The 25414-nt window shown below is 37.3% G+C and overlaps 1 protein-coding gene across 1 annotated transcript in view; it reads right to left on the minus strand.

Annotated features, from left to right (window-relative positions):
* Positions 1-25414, minus strand: part of Rab40 (RAS oncogene family member Rab40) — a 42091-nt gene that overhangs the window by 13088 nt on the left and 3589 nt on the right. The window contains exons 2-3 of the mRNA XM_081731370.1: positions 15228-15421; positions 4833-5055 (exon numbers count right to left, since the gene is read on the minus strand). Of these exons, the coding sequence (XP_081587496.1) occupies positions 4833-5055; positions 15228-15421 (417 nt within the window). The remainder of the gene's footprint in view (positions 1-4832; positions 5056-15227; positions 15422-25414) is intronic.

Below are 25414 nucleotides of genomic sequence, written 5' to 3' on the forward strand. Positions count from 1 at the left end.
TCAACTGATTCGTCAATATGGCAATTGCATGGCTTTGCTTCGGCATATACTCAATGTACACATAAAATTTATCACCGATTTTTGAGGGTCACTGTTTTCATTAAAAGAAGAAAGAACTTTAAACTTATTGAACAAGCCTCGTATAAAAAGGAAACACTCTCGAAAGCATATGCATGTATGTTTGCTTCTGTGTGTGTTAAATAGTTGCGACGCGAATCGCCCAAAGAACCTTATATGGAGAAAGAGAGAGGAAATTGCTCGGCAGTGCATTCCTCAGAAGGGTACCGACGCTGCAAGTGAAAATCGGGAATTTCCTTTCCAGGCTAAGCCATACAGCTGTTGACCGAAAAGAGAATTGATTCGCGCGTCTGGTCTCAAGGAAGCAGGTGTGTGCAGATGCATCCTGCTTTAGATCCACCCATAAGCATAAGTCGGGTGGATCCAGTGATCATTATTTTCTATTGTGACTGTTTGAACTGTACGTTGGTTTGTACGAATAACATGGTGCTATAGTTTATTGTGTTTAATTTGGAAAGTACGGAGAAAAACTGTTTAGTAATTCCACCTTGGACACCGTTGGAAACACTAACGTCGTCTTGGATTTTGATTCGCTGACATGGATTTGTAAACTCTATTCGTCCCAGGTGATCATTTTTACGTGAACGGCAGCGGATTCTGTGATTAACTCAAAAAAAGCAGCATAGTAAGTGTTATACAGAGTTTATGCCATCAGAAAAATCGTGCACCTTAAAAATATATTGATTATATGAATATATTCTCATGGTGTGTGACTAGCATTATAGTTTGTTTGTAGTCGTATGTAAGTTTTGGAATTGTACTTCTTTTGCATGTGTAATATTTAATCATACATACGAATTTTTCTTAATCCAGATATTAAATTTTCAACACATAATTTGTGTTTTTTTGCTAAACGTTTACTTTACACTAATTTACAGCGCTTGTGTCGGAAATCCATCGATCCCAACTTAAGTGGAGTTTAGATGTAGGCGTGGTGTTGGTGAGCTGATGTGGCTGCAGGGTTTGCCCAAGTGGGCCCAGTCCGAAAAAACCTATCGGGTTGGACCCACCTGGGTTTTTGAGCTTTTAGTTAGTATATTATTGGTACAACTAAGGTGATCACATTGAAATTGATTTTTATCAGATTTTGGACTTTCCTTGGGCGAATTAGATGCTTTCATGTTAAAGTATGTACAACAACATTCAACCTTAAACCTATATAAAGTTATGAATGCACTGAATAAATAAGAAAAGCTTATCTTAACTTGAGATAATTATACAACAAATTAATGTATAGATTTTGTTTATAGCCTATTTGAAGTAAAATATGCAATTTTATATTTTAGAAAATACTTTTCGTGAACAGTATGCTTGCCGACTCGGCGATGTCGGGGGACGTTATCCCTCATACATTTGAAGAATTTAAGGCCATAGGTGCCTGTACCACCAATAAATATGTACACTCATGTCCAAAATTATTGTCGCATGTCTATAAATATGCTGTTATAGAAATATAATTTGATAACGAATTCGCCCGGTATTTCTTATAATGTTAGTATGTGTATAATCGGCAAAGACATGTATGTGGAAAATATCATGTCAAAAGAGCAGTAAATAAGAACAATATGACGAAAATAAAACTTTCTTGTCCATTTAGCAACATTTTCTATTACTTATTCTAATTTTCGTATTTGCAGTTCTTTTCCTATGAAATTTAACACAAATGTACATTTCCCAATTATACACATAGTATCAGTATTAAAAGTATCCTGCAAAAGCATTATCAAATTACATTCTTACAAGAAGACAGTTATAGACAATCATTTTGGACATGAGTGTACATACATTATTTCATACATTTGATGATAACACAAGTGTTCGTCAGTAAAATTTGGTTTTCCAACAACAGTAGTTTAGTTCCCTCATTAGTTGCTACTCTTCAAATAAGCATTCTGTAGAATCAACACCAGCAATAGCGTAAAAGTTCTTGTCAAATTTAAGAAGCTTAATGCTCGGAGTTCCGAAGACTATGTAACGCTACTATTTCAAGTGCTGAATTTAAATTTTCGTACTAGTGGAAGTATCGATGTACAGTAAAGAAGGCTGCATTTTCGGGAAAAACCCGTCATGAAAGAAGTGCTCCGGAAATTCCAGCAATTGAACGCACAAAGCATCGGAAATGAATATTTCAATAATAATAAAACTATTTATATTAAGCTGGAAGATATTTAATTTCATTTAAGACATTTTGAAACATTTACTTTATAAAATGTGAATTATCTCTTTGTTAATTGTTTTAAATTCATTTCCGGGAAAGAACCGTCTTGCTAGTGTTAGGGAAATTCCCGTAATTGAATGCGCAAAGTATCGGAAGTGAACTTCAACAATAAAAACATTTATTTTATGCTGGAAAATATTTGCCATATAAGACATTTTGAAACATTTATTTCATAATACATGAATTATATCTTTGTTTCAAATTAATATATTTGGTATTCATATTTGGCGAACGTCTAAGGCTCCTGGAATGACTCGATCTACATTTGTTCGTTTGTCTGCCTGTACCACACACACACACAACATTATAGGGTACAACTTTCGGTCTTGTAAGTTTAAATTTTCAGGGTACAAGCACGAGTCACTAAATTTGCTGTATATATATTTTGGCGGCGATCCAACGTAAAATTTCAAAATGGCGGTCATTTTTCAGCTAGCGGGTACCCACGCTACAGTGTGCAATTTTCGAGGGTAGAAGCAAGAGACATTTGAAATTTGTTGTAGCGACTTTCTCGGCGATTCAATGCAAAATTTCAAAATGGCGGCCATTTTTTCAAAACAGCAGTGAACAGAAAATTATTGAAAGTTCCGACAATGACAATCTTGAAATATAAATCACATTTTAACAGCTTTATCCTAAAGACATTGAAATATTTCGAATAAACTCAATTAAACCCAAAAACCCAATTAAACCCGAAAATACCCGAAAAAACCCATATGGGCCCAGATGGATTGGGTTTTTCAAACCCTTTGTGGCTGGCTGACAAAAGGAAAGATAGAGAACGGTAAAAAGTAGGGAAAAACAAAACAAGGCAAAGTAATTACTATATTAAGTTGAAATTAGTTTCATCACGTCAATAAAACGAGCCACATCCAACCACTCTTACAAATTCACTTATAAAAATTTTCACCAACGATCGTTAAATACTACTTTTTGAAACCAATTTTTGTTCATTAAGACAAAAGGTTTTAAAATTAAACTATGCACCTTCTAAAGATTGAATCATGGCACGAAAAAGGCTGGAGAAGGTACAGTTAAGATACTAAATCCCAAAGGTACTCAAAACTTTTGCATCTACGAGATTCTGATCAACTTTGCAGGTTTATATTTTTCCATCTAACCTGACGGTAGCAAATGAATTTAATCCATACATGGACATCATAGGTGGGAATCACGCCTTCAAGTTTTGATGACATTAGTACATTCACAACGTAGTATGGTATTAATGTGGGTTCCCTGAATTGCGCAAAGACTTTTTTCCCAATTTTCATCAGTAGTATCTATATTGAGGTAAGATTAAACGGCGAACTAGTAACATATTCTGAATCAGCGTCTAAAGTTTTCCAAGTGAGTAAAAGACCAAGTCTTTGTTTACTAAACTCATGTACCACTAATTATATGAGTACGGACAATGAATCATTAATACATTTTTACTATATATATTTATATATATATATATATATATATATACAATCAACAGTTTGGTGTGCTGAGTGAGAAATGGCGTTGCCGTGGTGAACAATGATCCGATTATTTGAGTTTGTTTTACGAAATTCATTGATGACCTGTGGCAAAGAAATTGTTGTATATCACTCTGCACTTACATTCCTACAAACCTCTACAGCTAGCTATAATTGCCATATGTCCGGTATACTTAAGAAATAAGCAATTATTTGCTTGGTGGTATTCCTCGGACGGACAACTTTCGTTGGTTTCGGCTCACTTTGAAACACCCAAACAGTGGATTGCTGTTTAGTTTTGGGTTCAAATGAATAAATCCAATTTTCGTTCCCTGTAACGATGTAGTGCACATGACTTCGCTCGGCTGAATTTTTGGACATTTCTGTAAAAACACTGATGAGCCTGTTTTTGAGCCTCGTCAAGTTGTGGGGGTTCAAAGATGCTTCGATCTTACGGCATGTCACATGCTGATCTTTCTCAATCATTACGCGCACAGCATCAACATTATTGGCTAAAACAGACGTGGATGGATAACCTTAACTAAATTTAGCACCGACAGCTGTGCGACCACGTTGGAACTCGGAAATCCAATTGTACACAGTCCTACTGAATGATGTTTGAACCCCAGAAGTCTAACTGAGTCACTCAAAGTATTGTTTCAGTGTTAAACCACATTTAAAATAATAAAGAAAATCACTACCCGAAAATATTCACGAGAAATTTCTATTTCACACATGAGACGACTACTTCAACTGCTGTACAAAATAAACGAATAGGCTTAAACAAACAATCAAAAATAATTTAAACATAGAAACGGTGATTCTTCTGAATTTTATAATAGCAGAACATTGGCACTACTGTTAGAAGTAGTTTGCAGATAGTTTTCCAGCAGCCCTCGTATAAAACTCCTTAAAGCACATACTCCTAAAAGCCACACTGCAAAAAACTTTCTGGTATTTTGAACAGTTTATATATATATATATATATATATATATATATATATATATATATATATATATATATATATATATATATATATATATTGTTGACAGTAATGTTAAAAAAAAAAAATTACCTTTATTTGATCTCCACAATCTTTCCATGCCATTTCTGTGAAGAGCCATTCGAGAAAGCTCACTAAAACTTTCTCGTATGTTGAAGTCGCACAACGGACTAACCTCGAAGAACGCCATCTGATATTTGGCCGCATAAGCTTCCGCTTCTCGCTGACTCACTTGACGTTTAAAAGCTAAATGAAGACGGTTGCCTACAAGGACTTTCGGGACACCAGGAGCATGCTAAAAGACAATTAAGAATAATGCTTAATAACTACTGTTTCTACTCCATACGAAAATCTAAATCATTCTCAATACTCTATTCTACAGAATATATAGATACGAACAAGTTCGCCAAAACACTCACCTCAAGGAGAATATTTCGCCATCAGCGATAGTGTACGACTGGGTCTCCAGCATTTTGAACCATTACTCGATTTCGCAATTCCTATTGAAGGAGATTGCGCTGAAAAATGAACACAAGTATTCTCTACCACTCTTCCCAAATTTTTCCAACGATTAGGACTAGTTCGAACATATTGATGTCTGACACGTCGTTTGAGGACCAAAAGATGCAAAAGTCTATCGCATAGACATAAGAGCACTTCCACTGAGTGCCAATAAAAGGAACAATGTAATATAGATGCCAGGATATCTACCCATTTGGTAGTAAAATCAGGGAGATCTCTAAGCTGAATGGCCTGATATCTTGTTCATGTGAATGCACACACTGGAAGTGTTCAGTTCGTAAAATGTAAGATACCAATGGAGGTCAACTTTACGGATCCTCAACTTCCCATAATATCCAGATGCCACAGAGATTATAAACCGCTTTGAGAAAATAATTGCTGATGGATGCTATAGGATACACACTGAATTATGAACAATCACCTTGTATCATGAATCAATCAGAACCTTGTATGGAATGCATTGTTTCAATCACACGCTTTCAGTGTTCGTTAACCCTTTTGTCAATATCTAACGGTCGCTAAACTGGATACAAACTAAGGTTCTTTCCTCCCTGTGGAATCCTTCTGAGAGAAAAGTTGATAACCTCATTTATTAAAACTACAAATAATTTTTTCTTGAAAAATGATTATAGGTTTATAATTTTTAAGTTCTTTATCCTTCCTGAGTAAAATTGGAAGATAACTCCAGACAACTATTGATCACTTTCCACACCTGAAACAAAATCGAATTCTTGGAAGAAATATGATGCACCGTTTAAATTAACTATTGAATTTAAATCTTTATCCATATTCATTCTATGCTTGAAAGTTGGAATGAATTTCTTGATAACTGTAAATAAATTTTTGTTGGTTGTAGAATTATGTACATAAATCTGTGGGAAGTACACAATTGACATAAAATTTACATTTTACAACAAGCTGGTGAACAGATGCAATGCTTCAGAAATACAAAATTTCATGATACAAGGTTAAGACTGTTTATACTCTAAGAGAAAGCTGTCCTGCATTATTGGAGAAAATCAGAATGTTTCTTCACATAGCTAGGATGAAGATAATAACCTAAATTTGACCACTGGTGGATAAGTAATGTACGCCTCATTTAACAAGGCCATATACTTCCATTTATTGTCTGTTAGACCTAGTAGACACTGTTCACACGGTTCCCACCAGTTGGTCTTTTGTTCAGTGATGTACCAAGGTTGGACGTGATGTAGGTAGATCTTATGGTGTCATTTCAGCCACAGACATTGACGGATCACTCTGCTGGCGCTAGTTAGCGACACATGGACTTTCCAGGTCATCTCCTTTAGTTAGGTGGACTGTCTTGACACCTTGACAGCCATCTGATGTATGCCTATTTCACGCAGCACTTCATCCGTTATTTTAACTGAGATAATCTTGTGGGTGTTCCGACGGTCAAACCACGATTTTGATACTGTTTCATAATCCTGTCATATGTGAAGCAGTTCACTTTCTGCGGCATTGTATTACTGTACCACTCGACTCCGAATCCTCATAGAGGAAGCGAGAGAATAGTAAGCAATGTGTACCAGCCCTTTGCTATAGCTCAGTGCTGCAGATGATAGTGGCGCATCGGAACTATTTGCAAGTGGCCAGAACAACCTTTTGTGTACCAGCACCAGCGAGTGTATACGTTTGCAACTTTGCAGCAAAACCAGTGAAAATAATATTTTTGTGATTTCTTTTTAAACATAAAATTTACTCTATTTTTACAAACTTCATTTATAATTCTCTTTCTTATTTCACTCACTTCCGATGAAGAGGTGAGGTGATTTTGAGTTTAACGTCCTGCTGAGCAGCGAGGCTATATGAGGCGTGTACCTACTGATTAACGTGGAATCCGAACCACATGAGCTTCCGCCAGGGTCTCCCACGTCAAAGGCTCGATAAAAAGAGAATGAGATACGCAGGTTACTTCGAGAAAACAATCTCACGAGTAACGGAGGTGAAACGCTGATCAGTTAGCGATTCGGACGAGAAATGGGAGGGAGATTATACGATGCTGTCAGGTCAAATTAAAAAAAAGAAAGTAATATTTCCTTTATCATACGTTGCTTTTCTTATCTACCTCAAAGTGTGTCCGTGCTTTACCTTACTGACTGACAAACTGTTCTGCCTTAAACTACAAACGAACATTTCTCTTACGAAAAGGTGCGAACCACCCCATTGTACACTCTTGCTTCCATTTCTTAAATCATGTCATGATACAATTATTACTAAAACATTTATTTATGAAATATGAATACAATTATAATAGATGTTTTCTTAAAATTTCGTCCTTAGGAAACTTTCGGAAAATTCAACCCCGAGCGTTAACTACCACCAGGGTTGGCTGGTTTAAACCAAGGTAGTTTAAACCAGCTGGTTTTTCAAAAAAGTTCGTAAAAGGGTAAGTGTTCGTAAAATCTTGAAAACACACATTTGTGAGTTATCACGTTTCACTCCCGTATATTATAGTATTATATTCATACCTAAATTCCCCATTCATTACTCAAAAAGATTAAACTACAAAAGCAAGTTTTATATATATATATATATATATATATATATATATATATATATATATATATATATATATATATATATATATAAGTTTATGAATGCTTCTTTTGTGATTTTTTTATAGTTATTATTGTTATGCAATTGCAATCGAAGAAAATTCTAAATATTGTTTCGTTTTCATAATGTTTACTATTGATAAAATATATATCGAAATGCCGTATTTTTTTGGGAGGGAGTCATACAAACCTCACGAGAGGCATTTATTGAAATCAGAAGTATCTTTGGTATCTATTTATGTGTAAATTGGTCAGAGCCAAAGTGGACTCAAATAATTCGTAACTTTATTCACTTTTCTTACTGATTTCAAATTAAGTCATCGTAAGTGAACTTACTTGGACTAAATTAGTTCTTCTGTACTCTGTAGTATTTTGAAATTCTCCATTTGTAATTCTGTATAATGGTTTCACTTCTGCAACTATATATCTTTTTGTCCTTCGGATTTTTTAAAATCGGACTAGCCGTTCGAGCTGTGCACTCTTTATGCGCCCAATGTTAAACGAAAATGCAACGTTACCATTAATAGAGGGGCTGGGGGATGTGGATCAATTTTGTAAAAGTATGGTGAATAGGGTCATGTTTTAAATGGGGGCTGGCCATCGACACGTCAGCGTAAAAGACAGTAACTTCATCCACTTATGTTGTGGGTCCAGGTAAATGTCAATGACGCATTTTCATTTAACATTGGGTACATAAAGAGTGTACAGTCCAAACGGCTAGTTCGATTTTAAAAATTCCTTCACTTTAGATTGAAAACATCATATTTGGAGACGATTTTCCCTCTTACATTTTGTTGTAACTCTGATAATAACCGAATTACCCTATGTCAGGGGACTTTTAAGACAACCTGTACACAAGGACAAATGTTCGTTTCATGAACACCCGAATAAAATACTTTCTCCATCTGAAGTTCTAAACTCACTGTTATTTTTAGAGTTATTGTGTAGCTTTTAGTATTTGAGACGAAGTCAGATTGACCGAATTTGCAACTGTGGGAGGCGAGAAAATTTCATTTCTTCACCTCAGAACTTTTAGCTGTGAATGTACACGATGCATAATAAACTATCAAATCTAATGCAGGACTAGTTACGGGTTGAAAATCGTTTAGTTAACGCGAACATGCAAGTTGTGTCTTGAACTACCAAGCTGACGTGAAAAATCTCGTCTGAGCAATGTGAGTAGGAACATGTCTAATCTTGCCTGATTCTGCATTGTGGCCGTACAGTAAGTTGTTCATTTCGGTTTCAGCTGTGTTTCTGTGCAGATGTTTATGTCGTGTTGAGTGCTTAAGACTGAATACTTATTGGGGTTGCTGCAAGGCAGTGTTGTTCATCCTATCAAGTGATAATTTGGCCTTCAACAATGCCGCGAAGTGAATTAGAACAGTGCAGTGTAGGAAAGGAAACTAAAAGTGAATGCCACAAAAACAGCTATACACGGATGTTCAAATTGCATTGTATTATCAGTGCATCCAAGAAAGAATTATTATCCCAAAGGAGGGGAATCAGTTCTGATTTGTTAACTAGTGTCATCATAAAACATATTACTTGAAGAAGTATGAACATTATCAGACAAGTTGTTTTGATCCATTTAATTGCCACAAAAAAACCAATCACTAAGGCTCTGCGAAAAGTGTTGATTTTGGTAATGAAATTAATAAAAACACTGACTCTGTAAAGGCTATTCCTGGACAAAAGATATGCGGTAATTGCAGAAACAAACTTGGGATTTCCTTTGAATGCAAAGACGTGGGCGGATTTACAGAGGTTGTTCAGCCTGCGTTTGGCCGATTTCCGACTTGGCTCGTGGCGTCCCGTGGTTTTGTGCAGTGGCTTCCTGGGAACAGAGTTGTTTTTCCGCGCGGACGACAATAACGCACAAAAAAGGACCATTGTTGTGGTGTTGTGTTAAATCTGTTTCCAAGTGTGTGGGTTTCCGCTTTGTAACCAAAATGCCGCCCAAACTAAGCCGATTTTGGGAAGGCTATGTTGCGGCTCTTTATGATATCCACTTTAGTGTTTCTGTCATTAGAAAACAGTGCAAGAAGAATGGTTGCAACATCAGTTTAAGTCGAATAAAAAAATGTTATTAAAAAGTACAAGGGCAACGAAGCTCCACCAACGAAGTTGCCTAGGAAGCGGGAATGCACGAAGGCCACCTCCACCATGCAGAGGAAACTTCGCAAAATGGCAATGCAAGAAAGTCCGCCAACACAAAGGCGTATGGTTAATCGTCTTGACGTGTCTTTGGGGACTGTGACTCACCCCCTCCCCAACAGTTACACCATTAACTCAAGCTGGAAAAAGTCATGAAAGCTCGTGGCCATCTCACGAATGCCCACCAAAAGGAACGAAAGTGTAACACCTGGAAACTGTACGAACGGCACCTGGCAAAACAAAGGTGGATGTACGTCGTAATGCTCGATGAAGCATGGTTTTACCTTTCTGACTGCGGCAAACCGAGAGCCATCATGTACCGAGAGAAAGGCGCCAAGAACTTTAGAAGGTGGGTCCGTGTCTGTGAAGAATCCTTCCCAAAAGGGTGCATGGTCGTCACTGGCTACTGTTACCGAGGTAAACTGAAGATTCGTAGGATGGCGAAGAACTGCAAAATAAATTCGCAGTTTTTTTAGGAGCAGATCATGCGGCCGATCTACGAACATGAGATTCCAACAATATACGGAAATGACGCCAATCTGGTCCGCATTCACATGGACAAGGCCTCATCACATGCCTCACGATCGTTCCTCGCATTCTACAGGGAGATGGAGAAGGCAAGTGGTATACAGGTGTTACCTTTCAATGAGGTACCTGTTAAATCTCCAGATGCAAGTCCTATGGACTATTGTGGATTTGGATTGCTGAAGCGGGTTTTGGGAAAACGGCGTGTGACAACTGTGGAAGGACTTTGGAAAGCTGTGCAAAGGGAATGGGTCAAGATTCCCCTCCCAGTTCTTCAGAGAAGCCTAGTACAGTGGAAATTACGCTGTCGGGCTATGGTTAGGAACCAAGGGAAACACATCGAGCACTTACGGACCTGGCGCCATGGATTCTTCTAAATTTTTAGGTAAGTCGAAATTGGCCAAATGTAGACTGAACAACCTCTACAGTGAACACGATGTATCTGTTTTAGAAGAATCTGTCGCAAAAAACGAAACTGTAGAGCATCTTAATGTTTCACTTACAGCATTAGAGGAGTCACTTCTGAAGTTCCATGCCATTCTGTTACATAGCAAGCCTGCATATGCTAAAAGAAAGCTTGACTCAGCAAGTTCTGCTCTGAAAAGTAAAATAAGCAAAGTTGTGGGAAAAGAGCTAGTCTCTAAACAAGATTCTTGTAAAATTTCAAAAGAAGTGAAACAAAAGGCTCATGATATGGATAAACTTCTTGATTTAATAAAGGCCAAACTCCAAGGTAAAATCACTAGAAGAAAAAAAGTACAGCTGTTAACTTTAGTGCTCTCGTCTTGGAGCAGGAAACAGATTGTCGATGAATTTAATGTGAGTGAATATGCCGTCCGGCAAGCAAAGGAAGTTCTGAAGAATAAAGGGATTTTAGCTATTCCTGAATTGAGGAAGGGAAAACAGCTATGTGAAGATACAATTCAAATAGTAAAGAATTTCTACGTTGATGATGAATATTCCAGAATTCTACCTGAAAAAACAGTGAATATTTCAAAAAATGTACACATGGAGAAGCGATTATTACTTGGAAATTTAAAAGAATTATACTGCTTATTTAAACATCTACACCCCAACATTAAAACTGGATTTTCTAAATTTTGCACGCTACGTCCTAAGTGGTGTGTATTAGCAGGTTCTGCTGGAACACATTCCGTGTGCGTGTGTACAATACATCAAAACGTTATTCTCCTACTGCATGCATGTCATATAGAAGAGACATATTAAGACTTGATCCGTCATCTGGTTTGTTCTGTGTACAGTCGGGATTTTGATCCTAGGGAGAAGTAACATATTACCAGTGTGTATCAACGGACAGAACAGAATTGGTGAAAAGTACTGTCACACTGGACGAGTATGTGACAATTTTGATACGAAAGCTTGAAAAGCTTGTGCCACATTCATTTATTTCCAAAGCACAGTCACATTTCTTAAAGGACAGAAAGAAAAAACTCGAGCCAGAGACAACCGTCGTTTTGATGAACTTCAGTGAAAATTATTCCTACATAATTCAAGACGAAGTTCAAGGGTATCACTGGTCTACTGATTCCTGTACCCTACACCCAGCAGTACTATATACCTTCTTCAGTCCATAGGTGCACATATGTGAACCTCTGGTTTTTATTTTTATTTATTTATTTATTTTTTGCTTCCATTCTGAGGCTTGAACCGTAGTAGAAACTGCTTTGTAACGTTTGTGTACCTCCCACCTGTGCTTATTACTAATCTTGTTCATTAGATGGCATCAACAATCATCATATTTCAAGCATAGTTACAAAAAAATGTGGACTACTTAGTGCCAGGACTCTAGAGGATACACGTCTTCCTGGATCTGCAGACCTGATTGTTTCTAGTTTGTGTGTGATATCAGATGACTTGGAACACGATGTCGCATTTGTTTATGAGACTCAGAAACAAATAACTTCTTTTCTGAAAGAGTAATTTCCATATGTCAAAAATATAAATTACTTTAGTGATGGATGCGCTGCGCAGTACAAGAATTGTATGAACTTGTGAACTAAAGTGCATCATGGTCATTTTTTGCTACAAGCTATGGTAAATCCCCATGTGATGGTATTGGTGGGACAATTAAACCTCTGCTTACTAAAGAATGCCTTCAAAGATGTTCTGATTTTTTAAATACGCAAAAAAAAGTTTTTACCTTCTGTAGATCTTGTATTGAACATATAGACTTCAGCTTGCTGAAAAATGAAACTCTCATAGATACACTCAAAAAATACAAAATCGTTTTTCTGGTGCAAAAACAATTCCTGGAACACGATCATATCATCAGTTCTCTCCTCTAAGCCAAACCTCGATTGGGACAAAGCGACTAATTCATATCTTGCATGTGTTTACGTTAACCATGGTTTTTTGGGTTAGCGTTAGGTAAAGATGAAGAGGAAAATGATGTTGAAGTCAAGTTTATGCACCCTTTTTGACCGGCTCCATCCTTTTACTGGCATTCTACAGGAAAAGACGACGTGTGCCCTGTTTCGATATCCAATATTATTTGTTCTGTGTGCGCCTCCTTTACTAAAGGTACTGGAAGAATATATTATTTCTCAGATAAGGAGGTTCAGTTTGTGGAGGAACAATACAGGCTGCGTTTTGCTTAAACGAAGTAGTAAGTTCCTTCAGTCTCAAATAGTGAAATCCAATCACCGTGATTGGCATATGCTGAGGTAAGAAATTGATTTCATGCACAAAAAGTTTTGCATATTTCTTTGGTTACAAATTTTCAATTTAATGTAGTGGAAAAGTTCAATCATTATTTTTATTTCATTTTGAAGACTAAAATGTAACTGTCGCAAATGTTGATAAAAAGAAGTACGAAATCGAGTTTTGATCTGTACTTTGTATTGGTCCTCCTGTTCCCATTTGTAAATTACGTCTTCCCAATCGAAAAATATAGCTCCCTTCGGACTGTCATATAGCTTTCATTTCTACGTTATTTGAAAGATAACGGACTGTATAGATTTTGAAAATTAATTCAATTTTAACATTAAATTCAATTAAATTATATTAATAGTTCGGCAAACAGTTTATATATATATATATATATATATATATATATAAATTCGAAAGTGAATGTTTCTAGCCTGGTTATCCCGCTTCTCTGAACCCCCACACATTTCAACAAGACCTGTATGAGTGAATCGAGCAATGATGTGCCAATACCGTGCTTGCATCAATGGCAATAACACTTTACAGATGACACGAAAAGCTGGCGCGTTGGCCTTGAAGGGTTAAACGAGAATTACTAACCGAAGCATTCAAAAACCACTAATTTTATTTTAGTCTCTTAGAACATACCTTAAGGTTTAATTTAAAAAAAAAAGAGCGGCAAGGTTATTGGCTCGCCTCACAGCGATAATGCGCATTACGTTAAGTTAGAAATTTACACAAAAAATTAGCTATTTTGAAGTGCAAGGGTGCGTTTTTCACCCTTAATGTACAGCAATCTTGATATATATATATATATATATATATATATATATATATATATATATATATATATATATATATATATTTAATTAGCTCTACAGACTTATATAAACTTCGGGTAGAAATTTCCAAGTGATACATTGTGTAGATACTAAGTTACGAATTTTTGTATTAAGCTCTACGAAATATTAGATGGCCTCGAGAACGACCGGAATGCCTGAAATTCTGAAACTTTGGTCTCGTATTTCTCACAAACTATTAGGATTTCGGAAGAAAAATTTTACAGGTCTTCATACCATAGTGGTGTTAACAAGTACATGAAGTTCCATTAAAATCTGAATCGGTGGGTGACATTTCGGATTTTTTCTGGGTGATTTGACGTGGAATGAGCACAAGGGTAAACTAGCCATTGAAGATATTTTATAAGAAATAATTTTTGTCATATAGTAATGTCATTAATGAAATATTAATCAATGAAATATGAACAAAAGCAGCTGTGTCTTTTTTTAAAAAAAATCATTAAAAAAGGTACATTATCCCTTGAGGCCTTTATCATAATTATGAATTTTGCTTATTATAGGGCAGTTAATAAAATATTTATCAAATATTTCATCTGAGTTGTACTTGAGGAAATTCTTCAAAACAAAAATTACCCTAAAAAGTAAACTACCCATTGCGGACATTTTGTGAGAAATAACTTACGCCATATTATGAGGCATATAAAATTACATTGTCATTTAAAAAGGATCCTTGAGAAAAGCTCATTCCAAGGAGTCAACAAAAATTACTTATGACATATCGCAGGATTATTAATAAAATATGAACAAAATCACTGGAGACAGTTTTAATAAAATCGTTCGAAAAAAATAATCACCCCTACAAATATCACTTGTGCATATGATTAGGAGAATTGAGTTATGCCATAATATCGGGTTATTAATACAACTTTTAATTATGAACTTTGATTTTTTTCTTTTTTCAATACATTAATAAAAAGAAAACCTTCGAATACTCATAACGATGAAATAATGCTTATTTGTAGTCAAGTGGCTACCACGCATGATTTCTCTGCACGTGGTCTTGGATTCTAAGTTCTAACAGAGCCGGAGCACTTGAGTAATGGTTTGAATCCCACTTTAAGCATTAGGTCTTATCTCATATATTTCCAGTGGCGTTAAGATATAATAAATCAAACAATTGAATGAATACTGTCATTTTGTAGTATAAAAGTACTTACTTCTTCTACTTCCTTAAGCCACCTATCAATGCCATCAAAAGACCATTTATTGGTTATATCATATACAAGAAGAATCCCTTGTGCACCTCTCGAATATGAGCGAATAATTGTACAGAACCGTCCTTGGCCAGACGTGTCCCACAGCTGCAGTTTCACACGTTTTCCATCAAGAAGTATGGTTGTGGTTTTATATGCTACAAGAAGAAGAAATATGTTAATGGAAAATTTTCATGAAAAGAAAAATACATATTACAGTAACACTAACATATTCAGTGAATGTTAAACATTATAACTGATACTGAAAAAATAATAATAATAATAATAATAATAATAATAATGAAGCATTACTATTCGGCTTACCTCAGAACGAATTTATAATTCGGTTTTGCAAGATGCTTACTTCTGCATGCTCAGTATAACTCAGGTTTTTAAACGTAAACGTACCCTATGAATTTCCGTTCAAACTATAAAAGGTATTTAACAATATGTGCTGATGCTTCTTGGTTTACTAATTTTGATAGCTTATCATTTGCCGAGTTCTCACAAGATATATCGATGTTGTTTCTTGGTAAAAAAAAAAAAAAAAAAAAAAAAAAAAAAAAAAAAAAAAAAACGCAATTAACTGTTCACTAATTTTAGATTAGAAGAATTTCTCATGTAAATAACTTGTTTTATTTAAAATGTATTTCGCTTATACGGAAGTGGCTCTATCCGGTTATTCGTGCGTATTAACTCTAAAGGTAGTAGGCTTCTATTCAGACTAAGATACATTCGTCTTTGTTCAGACATACCTAAAGCATTGTGCTGATTTATTGAGTTAAGTACAAGCGAGCTAAGAAAAGTTTTAATTATATATCGCATATATTTTTATCCGAATCCCAGAGACATAATTGCAGGAACACTCGACTTAAAGGTTTTCAATACGCTTGCCACTATTCTCCCTTGCGTAATTGATCGAATCACAGGAAAACGGCTGAACGGATTGAAATGAATCTTTGGATATAGCGATCAACTACTTCCAACTGGGTTATCATGTTACTCTGATTAAAATGCATAATTTCTGTGAAAAAATTAATATCTTAGGAGCCTGTACAGTTAGGAAGAGAAACTGTATGTAAACTTCTAATTAAAAATAAAGGAATACGTGTCACGGCACTTTAGAAAACTCTCGTTTTAAGGAGAGCATTTTATCAGATTATCTAAAAAGTATTGAGTTCCTGCGGATCAAAATTGACGATACACTTACTGTAATTTGAGAATAACATGAGATTATACATGCACAATTTTGCTCAATGACTTTCTGTCATTTATCCGGCAATACGAGAATCTCGTTACTACAGAACTACTGTGGTTTCTTGTCTCTGTGATACGTGGTTTTTGTTGCACATACAGACCTTTTTATGTGCTTTTGTTTATCAAGTTTTCGTTTAGTGACGTGTATTACCTTACGCCCTCTAGTGACAATACGTAAGTGCAGTTGTAGTAGCAAGCGGGAGACTACGTATATGCACACACACAGTTACAGTTCGTGTTTACTGTGAGTGCTGTGAGCTGGAAGTTGCTGTTCTGTAGGAAGCAGTCGTATGCAACTATCTTAGAGTGCGGTCAACACAGATAGTGAGTTTAATAGTAAGTGAAGTCAGTATAATTACGTGCTCCGGTGTGATTTTTAAAGCTACAGGAAGTTAGGACGTGTATAACATTGGACTCCAGCCTGTGCACAGGACTGACTGACAGTGTGAAAATCACGTCGAATCTTCTAGAAGATAGGAAGATCAAGGGGAGCATTACCTATAAGAGTTTATATATATATATATATATATATATATATATATATATATATATATATATATATATATATATCCAAGACGACGAACGGAAATTGAGGTAAGATACCCATGTATTCTATTTAGTTTTTTTTTTTTTTTTTTTTTTTTTTGTAAAATTTCCAACAGTTTTTACAGGCTTCCTATGAAACTAACTTAACACAACTCAGGGAGTTCTACAGAGACCGAAACAAAGGACATAGTGATGGTGCCCCGTCTGAGGATATTTGTCCCCGTTACGATCAACACGACTGATCAAACATGGATTGTCATAAATAAAATTTAAAAAGGATATCAAAATATAGGGAAAAAAACCTGCTGCAAAATAGAAACAAAAACATAAAAGAAAAGATAAAACTAATATATGATAATAACAAATATATAGCAATAACAATGAATAGGAAATATGTATTAATAACAATATGCGAACATTTCCACGTGGCCTAGTACCGTCCACTCAGTATCCATTTGGTCGCCTTTCATGTCAGATTTTAAAAGAAACTGCAGGTGACTTACGAACAGCTGATTTTGTTCTTTTAGGGCAAAGAACCGTATTACTGAGCCGGCGTATATGCTAGCTAAGTTCTAGGCCGGGAATATAAGGTGAGCGGCGATGAGCTGGAGTTCGCCGAAGACCAACACTGACAGATATAAGAATAGACGAGACGGTCCATTGGCCAGATGTTACTAATGAAAGACAGAGATGCAAAAGACCTAAACTGATCTATTGACTGATTTTGAGTTTAACGTCCCTTTCAGCAGCGAGACTATGTGAGACGGGACCTACTGATTGACATGAAATCCGAACCACATGAGCTCCAGCCGGAAATTGAACCCGGGTCTCCCACAACAAAGGCGCGTACGCTAACTGCTTATTCACGCTCTAAGACCTAAATTGAGTGGAAAATTATTTCTAAGGTGCACGAATTGTTCAGTTCTATGTCTGAAGTAAACAACAAATTGCTTCCTGGATTATACCTGGTTTTACAAGGTTTCGGCCTTTCAAAGCACATTTACTTGTACATTTACTGATAGATTCTCTTTCATCTTTCTTGGAAGTTTTTCTTTCTGTTTCCTGCCGTAAAATTAATGACAAAACACTGCAAAAATGAGTTTATTGCATAATGTGTCCAACATGGCACAAACTCATTACGTCATTTTCTAATTAGATTGTTTGCAAATAATTACAACAAATTATTGCAAACTGAACTAAATAGTGCAGTAGCAATAGGGTTGTTGTTCCTCTTGGTCAGAAATTACCATTTCATGAAAAAAGAAAATTAAAAAATAAAATAAAAAAACACTGGAGTTTTCTGCCTTTATGCAAAAATTTCACTTCTTTCTGACTGGAATGCGTTCTGCTCTCTAGTTCACAGATTTGCCGCAATGTAGTACTAGCAGTCAGAAACTGAACAACTGGTTTCTTGTGAATGGGAAAAAGAACCTGCGGTCGAAGGTGGGTGGAATGTATACATGCAGGAAACAGGTATGTGCCAGAAATGGCACAATATGCGGTCGAGGTTAAGAAAATTTTCCTCAGTCCACACATAAACAACGACAGTTAAGTTACAAAAAAAGTGCACGCGAAATTTTGATGAGCTCCATGCATTTATTAAAAGCTCAATCAGCACTGCAATCTGAACTTTCAAATTGACGCTATTTGCTGATATATTTATTGTTACTGTAACAGAAAAGAATTCACCACTCGACTTGACAATTCTTTATAGAACACCATTTTATATTTCTGATGAAAAGATAAGTCTGTCACTTATACTATAGAAACTGGGCTTCAGGAGCATTTTGAAAGGGAAGCCCTCTTGGAAAAGACTGCTACTACAACGGGAATCTTGGATCTTAAATAAATAAAAGAATAACATAAGAACTAGACAATAGATTGGTAGGAATATGAGTAAATTTCAATCATACTAAAATACGTCAATCATACAAATTCATACTAAAATACGTCAATCATACAGACTGATAATACTGCTAATAAAGTAAGAATTAAAAGTTTCCGTGGGTATAGATAATAGACTACTTCTTGTACTGTACATGCAGTCCTTTACAGTGGCACTGTTTCAAATCGAACAGTATTTCCTCAGATCATCTTCAATACAGCATTTTCTTCCAACGAACTTTCTGTTTGCTTGCAGTAACTATGTAGATCGTATAATCCCATTGCTTACCTAGCTTACTCGTACCCAACTTCTATGTTAGATTTTGTCCTAATATACTATAATCCGATCGAAACAATGATTGAAGGTTTATGCAATTCGTTTTACATCCCTGACTGTATGTTGCGAAGGTGTTCAAACGTTTAGGCTTCGAAACAACTTATTCACTTCTCTTAGTACCTCTGATGTTTCCTGATTCTGGTTTCTATATTCCTTTTGGCGCGCCGATATACGTCTTATGATATTCACAAATTGTTTCATATTGTGGATCATATTGTTTACAAAATGCATTTTATAACCACTGGGGAACTTTTCAATGCTTCTAGATTTAAAGTAGACACACAAACCTTGAAAGTGGTCTATGAAGAGGTGCTCCATCATGTCTTTCTTTGTCAAGGCAAACACGGTAGACTGCTGAATCCCATGAAATACACCGCAAATGTATCCACAATCATCCATAAACGATCAACAGATACGCTGCCCTCATCAACCATATTCTCCTGGCGTCTCTTTCATTCACTACCCTGTCTTCCGACATCTCGATCATTTCTCAAGAAAAAGCCGAGTTATACTGGGCGGTTGAGGAATCCTTTCCATGGCCGACTCATGAATTCCTTCATCACGGAAACTAATCTTTGGCTGAGAGATGTCAAGTGTATGTCTGCAGCCGAAGGTTAACCACATATTGTAGTTTTTATATATTTACCTTTGAAATATGACACGCGTCAGTTGGACATTTCAACTGTATCAATTCAATATGCTCTACAGGTATGGTGCAACACTGAAATCACTAGATTTTAATTCACGAAGGATTACCTTCTTCTTCTTGTACACCTCAATCATAGGTTGGTGGGCAACATGGAAATTTTAAAACCTTTTCTCTCGCTTGGGAGAGCTGTTTCATACTTTGATAAGGCCTCTTCTTCGTAACTGCGTCTAGATATTCTACCCTTGGTCTTCCTCTTCCTGGTTTTCCTTTTATCAACACGGTGATCCAATCGGAGTGCCGAATAAAATGGCCAAGCATGCTGTTTTTTCTTTTTCCTATTACCTTCATGATCTGTCGTCCTTCATTAGCTTTCTTTAGTACGTCTTCGTTCCCTTTCTTTCGGTCCATGATATGCGCAGCATTCTGCGCCAACACAACATTTCAAATGCTTCCAGTTTGGATATTTCAGCTTTTCTAAATGTCCATGTCTCTGAACCGTAAAGCGCCACGCTCCATACCAAAGTCTTAATAAATCGTTTATGAACGTCCAACGACACATTTCTTGATGTTAGTAGTTCTCTTTTCCTATTGAATGCTTGTTTAGCCTGCGATATTCTGGAACTTACGTCTTTTTCGCTTCTTCCGTCCGAGGACATTAGACTTCCTAAATAGGGGAACGTCTTAATGTCTTCGATTTTCTTTCCATCTAGCCATACGTTTGCCTTTTCCCGTCCTGCTCTTGTGCACTTCATCATTTTGGTTTTCTTCTTATTTATCTTCATTCTGCATGTTTTTTCCAGTTGGTCGTTCAAGTTTGAAACTGCTTCCTGTAAGTTCTTTTCGTTCTCCGCTATCAATGCTATGCCATCAGCAAACCTTACTGTTCTGAGAACCTGACCATTTGCTTTTACGCCTTTCTCGTTTTTATCAAAGAATTCTTTCATAGCCTCTTCTATATAGACGTTGAACAGGAGAGGTGAAAGTCCACATCCTTGCCATACTCCTTTACTTATTCTTGCTTCCTTCTGATCTCTTCCTATAACAGCTGTCTGGTTCCAATAAAGTTGGTATATTATTCTTCTGTCTCCGTAATCCACTTTCAGTCTTCAATGCTCTGAACATGATAGTCCAATCTACGTTGTCAAAAGCTTTCTCTATATCTACAAATTCTATCACAATTGGTTTGTTTATCCTGATGTGATTTCCATGATCCATGATCAGTATTGTTTTTCTTGTTTCCCTGTTCTTCCTGAATCCAAACTGATCCTCGGATAGCCGTTCTTCGATTTTTCCTTCTATTCGTTGTGCGATAATTTTGGACAGTATTTTTGATGCATGGGAAAGCAAGCTTAAAGTTCTCTGCTCTTCGCATTTCCGTGTGCCTTTTCTCTTCGGGATGGGCACCAACATGCTTTTCTCGAAATCTATTGGTATTTTTCCCAACATGTACATTTCATTTCAGTGCAGGATTACCAATATTTGTTAATTTTCTGCTTTCTTTATTCTTCACTAAATAAGTATGCATCTATATTGTAAAACTACGCGAAAACAACCTACATACAGTAACCAACCTTTGGACTAATTCCGTCACAGTTAGCTGCAGTAGATCCCCCAACGGGGATATGTTTTGGGACACTATGGAGTATTGCTGGAATCAATCGGCACCTTTATCTCTCTATTGCATCATACACTTTCTGGGTCAGTTAATAATACAGTGGGTTTGAAACACAAACACATTATGCTCTAGTTTATCTAACATGGCCTCACTACACGCCTTCATATACACTGAATGAGCAAAACTCATGGGATACCCACCTAATATCTGGTCGGGCCCCCTCTGGCCCTGCGGAGTGCAGCGATACGGCGTGGCAGTGAGTCAGCAAGGCCCTGGAACACGTCCGGAGGCAGTTGGCACCACACATCCTGCAGAGCGGCAGCCAATTGGGTCCTGTTCGTGGGTTGAGGATTCAATGCCCTGAGCTTGACCTCGAGGGCATCCCAGATATGTTCAATGGGGTTCATATCCGGACTGCGAGGTGGCCAATTCAGTCGTTGGATCTCACCTGCATGCTCGTCGAACCAGGCACGGACGATATTGGCGCGATGTGGGGCTGCGTTGTCATATTGATACACAGCAATGTCGTCAGGGTGTTGAAACATGACAAAAGGGTGGAGATGGTCTCCAAGCAGCTGACGATACCGCTGACCAGTCAATGTGGCATCCAGAACGACCAGGCGGCCCATTCCATGCCACGAAAATTCACCCCACACCATGACAGATAGGCCACCGGCCTGGACTGTGCCCACTTGGCACGCTGGATCCATCGCTTCGTGCGGTGTGCGCCACACACCCTGCCTCCCATCTGCATGGAACAGTTGAAAACGTGATTCGTCAGACCAGATCACGTTACGCCACTGATGCAGTGTCCATCCGTGGTGATTGTTGGCAAATGCACGCCGAATTGTCCGATGACGCCGGGTTAGCAGTGGCACACGTGTGGGGCGACGGCTCCCATACCCGAGAACACGCATGTTCCGACGGATTGTCCACTGGGAAACGTCTCTATCTCGGCCAGTGTTGAATTCAGCCGTGATTCGTTGCACATTTGCTCCCCTATCTCGAATTACCACTCGTCTCAGGTTTCGCCTGTCTCGGTCATTTAGGGCCTGTGGACGCCCGGTATGGTGTCTGTTGTGGACTGTGACGCCCTCATTCACCCATTCTCGGTAAACTCTCGACACTGTTGACCTTGGGAAGCCGAATTCCTGAACCACTTCCGAAATGGAATGCCCCATGCGTCGGGCACCCACAACCATGCCCCGTTCGAATGCCGTCAACTCGCGACGACATTGCATTTTACCAGCGCACTCACACAGCCACTTCCAGCACTGTCTATCACACAACTGAGACCGTCGCTGAGGCTACCAGGTGGCGTTGGGCACACGTGCTGTCCATCCACAAATCAGAGCCCTGCTATCCCATGAGTTTTGCTCATTCAGTGTACTCCAAGCTTTAACTTAATTTTTCTACGCATTTAATCACCGTACCGTAATGTCATTCACTGCCTGTTTACTTTGTCTGATGCGTGTTAACTGTCGCAAATGACGGCCCCAAAATGCAAAATTAACGGAGAAATGGACAGAATCAGACGAAATGTCATTATGAGAGTAACAAAAAAAATTTAATGAAGGTCATCAGTATAGGTTGATTAAGAAGGGAGAAAGCCGATGCTAAATTCTGGAATGTATATGAGTTCGCAGATTCAGTCAGTAGAGCATATGACAGGGTTTCAAACCCTTATGTTATTAACTATCGTAGGACGTGTATGCTGTTGTAGTGGAGGGAAATACATAAAAGCAGAGTGGAAACTAGTAAGAGGGGAGTTGCATCTGAGATAAATGTAGTGAAATGGGCAAAATTTTGGGTGATATCCCATGGTGTGGTGGCATAAATTTGTAAAATCCACGAAATAAGGTTTGTATCTAATTTTGCAATACGATTGTAAAAGTAATAAAAAAAATATCGGCATGTTACACATTAAATATGTAACAAGGTAGAAGCAAATTTCGCAGATATCAGGCGGGAAACTTCCAAAACTTTTAGAACAAAGAAACGCGAGTTTTTGAAAGCTAAAATTAAGGAACTCGAAGATAATAGTAAAAATAAAAATAATCGGGATATGTATAAGGGGATCAGTGAATTTAAGAAAGGCTATCAACCTCGTGCTTATATATTAAAGAAAGCTGACGGAACAGTTCTCACTGATACGAATAGCATCTTAAATAGATGGAAAGATTTCTTTGACGATTTGCTTAACACGCAGCCAAAAATTAATATGCGTGGAGAAAATGAAATGAAATGAAATTTTTGAGTTTTACGTCCCACGGTTATGTCGGTTAGGCTAAAGGAGACGGTGAAGATGAGAGATGAATGAAATGGTGGAATGAAGAAAGTGGGAGGAAACGGGAGAACCCCGAGAAAACCCACGCACACGGTCTTTGTCCACCACAAAGTTCACTTGGCGGGAGCAGGGTTTGAACCCGAGACCCCTAGTACCAGAGGTGAACGCTCTACCACTGAGCCACCGCGGCCCTATGCGTGGAGAAAAGGAGATACACACTGCAGAACCGTATATTCCAGAACCCACCCGAATAGAAGTAGAAACCGCTATAAAGAAGTTAAAGAAACACAAATCTCCGGGTGTAGATGGAATTCCGGCTGAGTTAATTTTAGCTGGAGGCGAAAAATTGTGGAACAAGATACACAAACTCATTCTCCTTATCTGGAACAAGGAAGAATTGCCACAAGAGTGGAAAGAATCAATCATTGTTCCAATTCACAAGAAAGGCGACAAAACTGACTGTAATAATTATCGAAGCATTTCTTTTCTGTCAACATCCTATAAAATCCTTTCAAATATTCTATTAGCAAGATTGACCCCATACGCCGATGAAATTATTGGAGATTATCAGTGCGGATTTAGACGAAATCGTTCAACTATCGACCAAATATTTATAATTCGCCAAACACTAGAAAAAAAGTGGGAATACAATACCCCGGTACATCAATTACTTATTGATTTTAGAAAGGCGTAAGACTCGATTATACAACGTTCTTACAGAACTTGGAATACCGAGAAAGCTAATTAGATTAATTAAGATATGTTTAAATGAATCCCAAAGTAAAGTCCGTGTAGGAAAATTTTTGTCCACGAGCCTTCACGTCGAAAATGGCCTGAAACAAGGAGATGCGTTGTCGCCATTATTATTTAACTTTGTGCTGGAATACGCTATAAGGAAAATCAAAGATAGCAACCAGGGCCTAGTGTTGAACGGTATTCACCAGGTTATGGCATATGCTGATGATGTAAATTTAATAGGGGATGATAGGAGAACAATAGAAAGAAATGCACATATCTTATTAAACGCTTGCAGCGACATGGGTTTAGCAGTAAATGCAGAGAGAACTAAATACGTAATACGGCAAATTGTGGATGCGTTAAAATGTTAAATAATACTTTCGATAAAGTGGATACTTTCAAATATTTAGGATCAATATTAACAGACGAAAATCATATTTATGAAGAAATTAAATGCCGACTAAAAGCAGGGAATTCGTGTTACTATTCGGTTCAAAATCTCTTGTCGCGAATTCTGTCGAGGAATTTGAAGCTTAAAATATATAAAACGATAATCATGCCTGTTGTTCTGTATGGTTGCGAAAAATGGTCGCTTACTCTGAAGGAAAATGAAATGAAATCTTTGAGTTTTACGTCCCACGGTTATGCCGGTTAGGCTAAAGGAGACGGTGAAGATGAGTAATGAGTGAAATGGTGGAATGAAGAAAGTGGGAGGAAACGGGAGAACCCCGAGAAAACCCCACGCACACGGTTACTCTGAAGGAAGAACATAGACTTAAAGTATTTGAGAGCAAGATTCTGAGACGAATATTCGGACCCAAGAGGAACGGGAATGGCG

The sequence above is a fragment of the Thermobia domestica genome, chromosome 11 (genome assembly GCF_964235325.1).
Source record: "Thermobia domestica chromosome 11, izTheDome1.hap1.1, whole genome shotgun sequence".
NCBI classification, from domain to species: Eukaryota; Metazoa; Arthropoda; class Insecta; order Zygentoma; family Lepismatidae; genus Thermobia; species Thermobia domestica.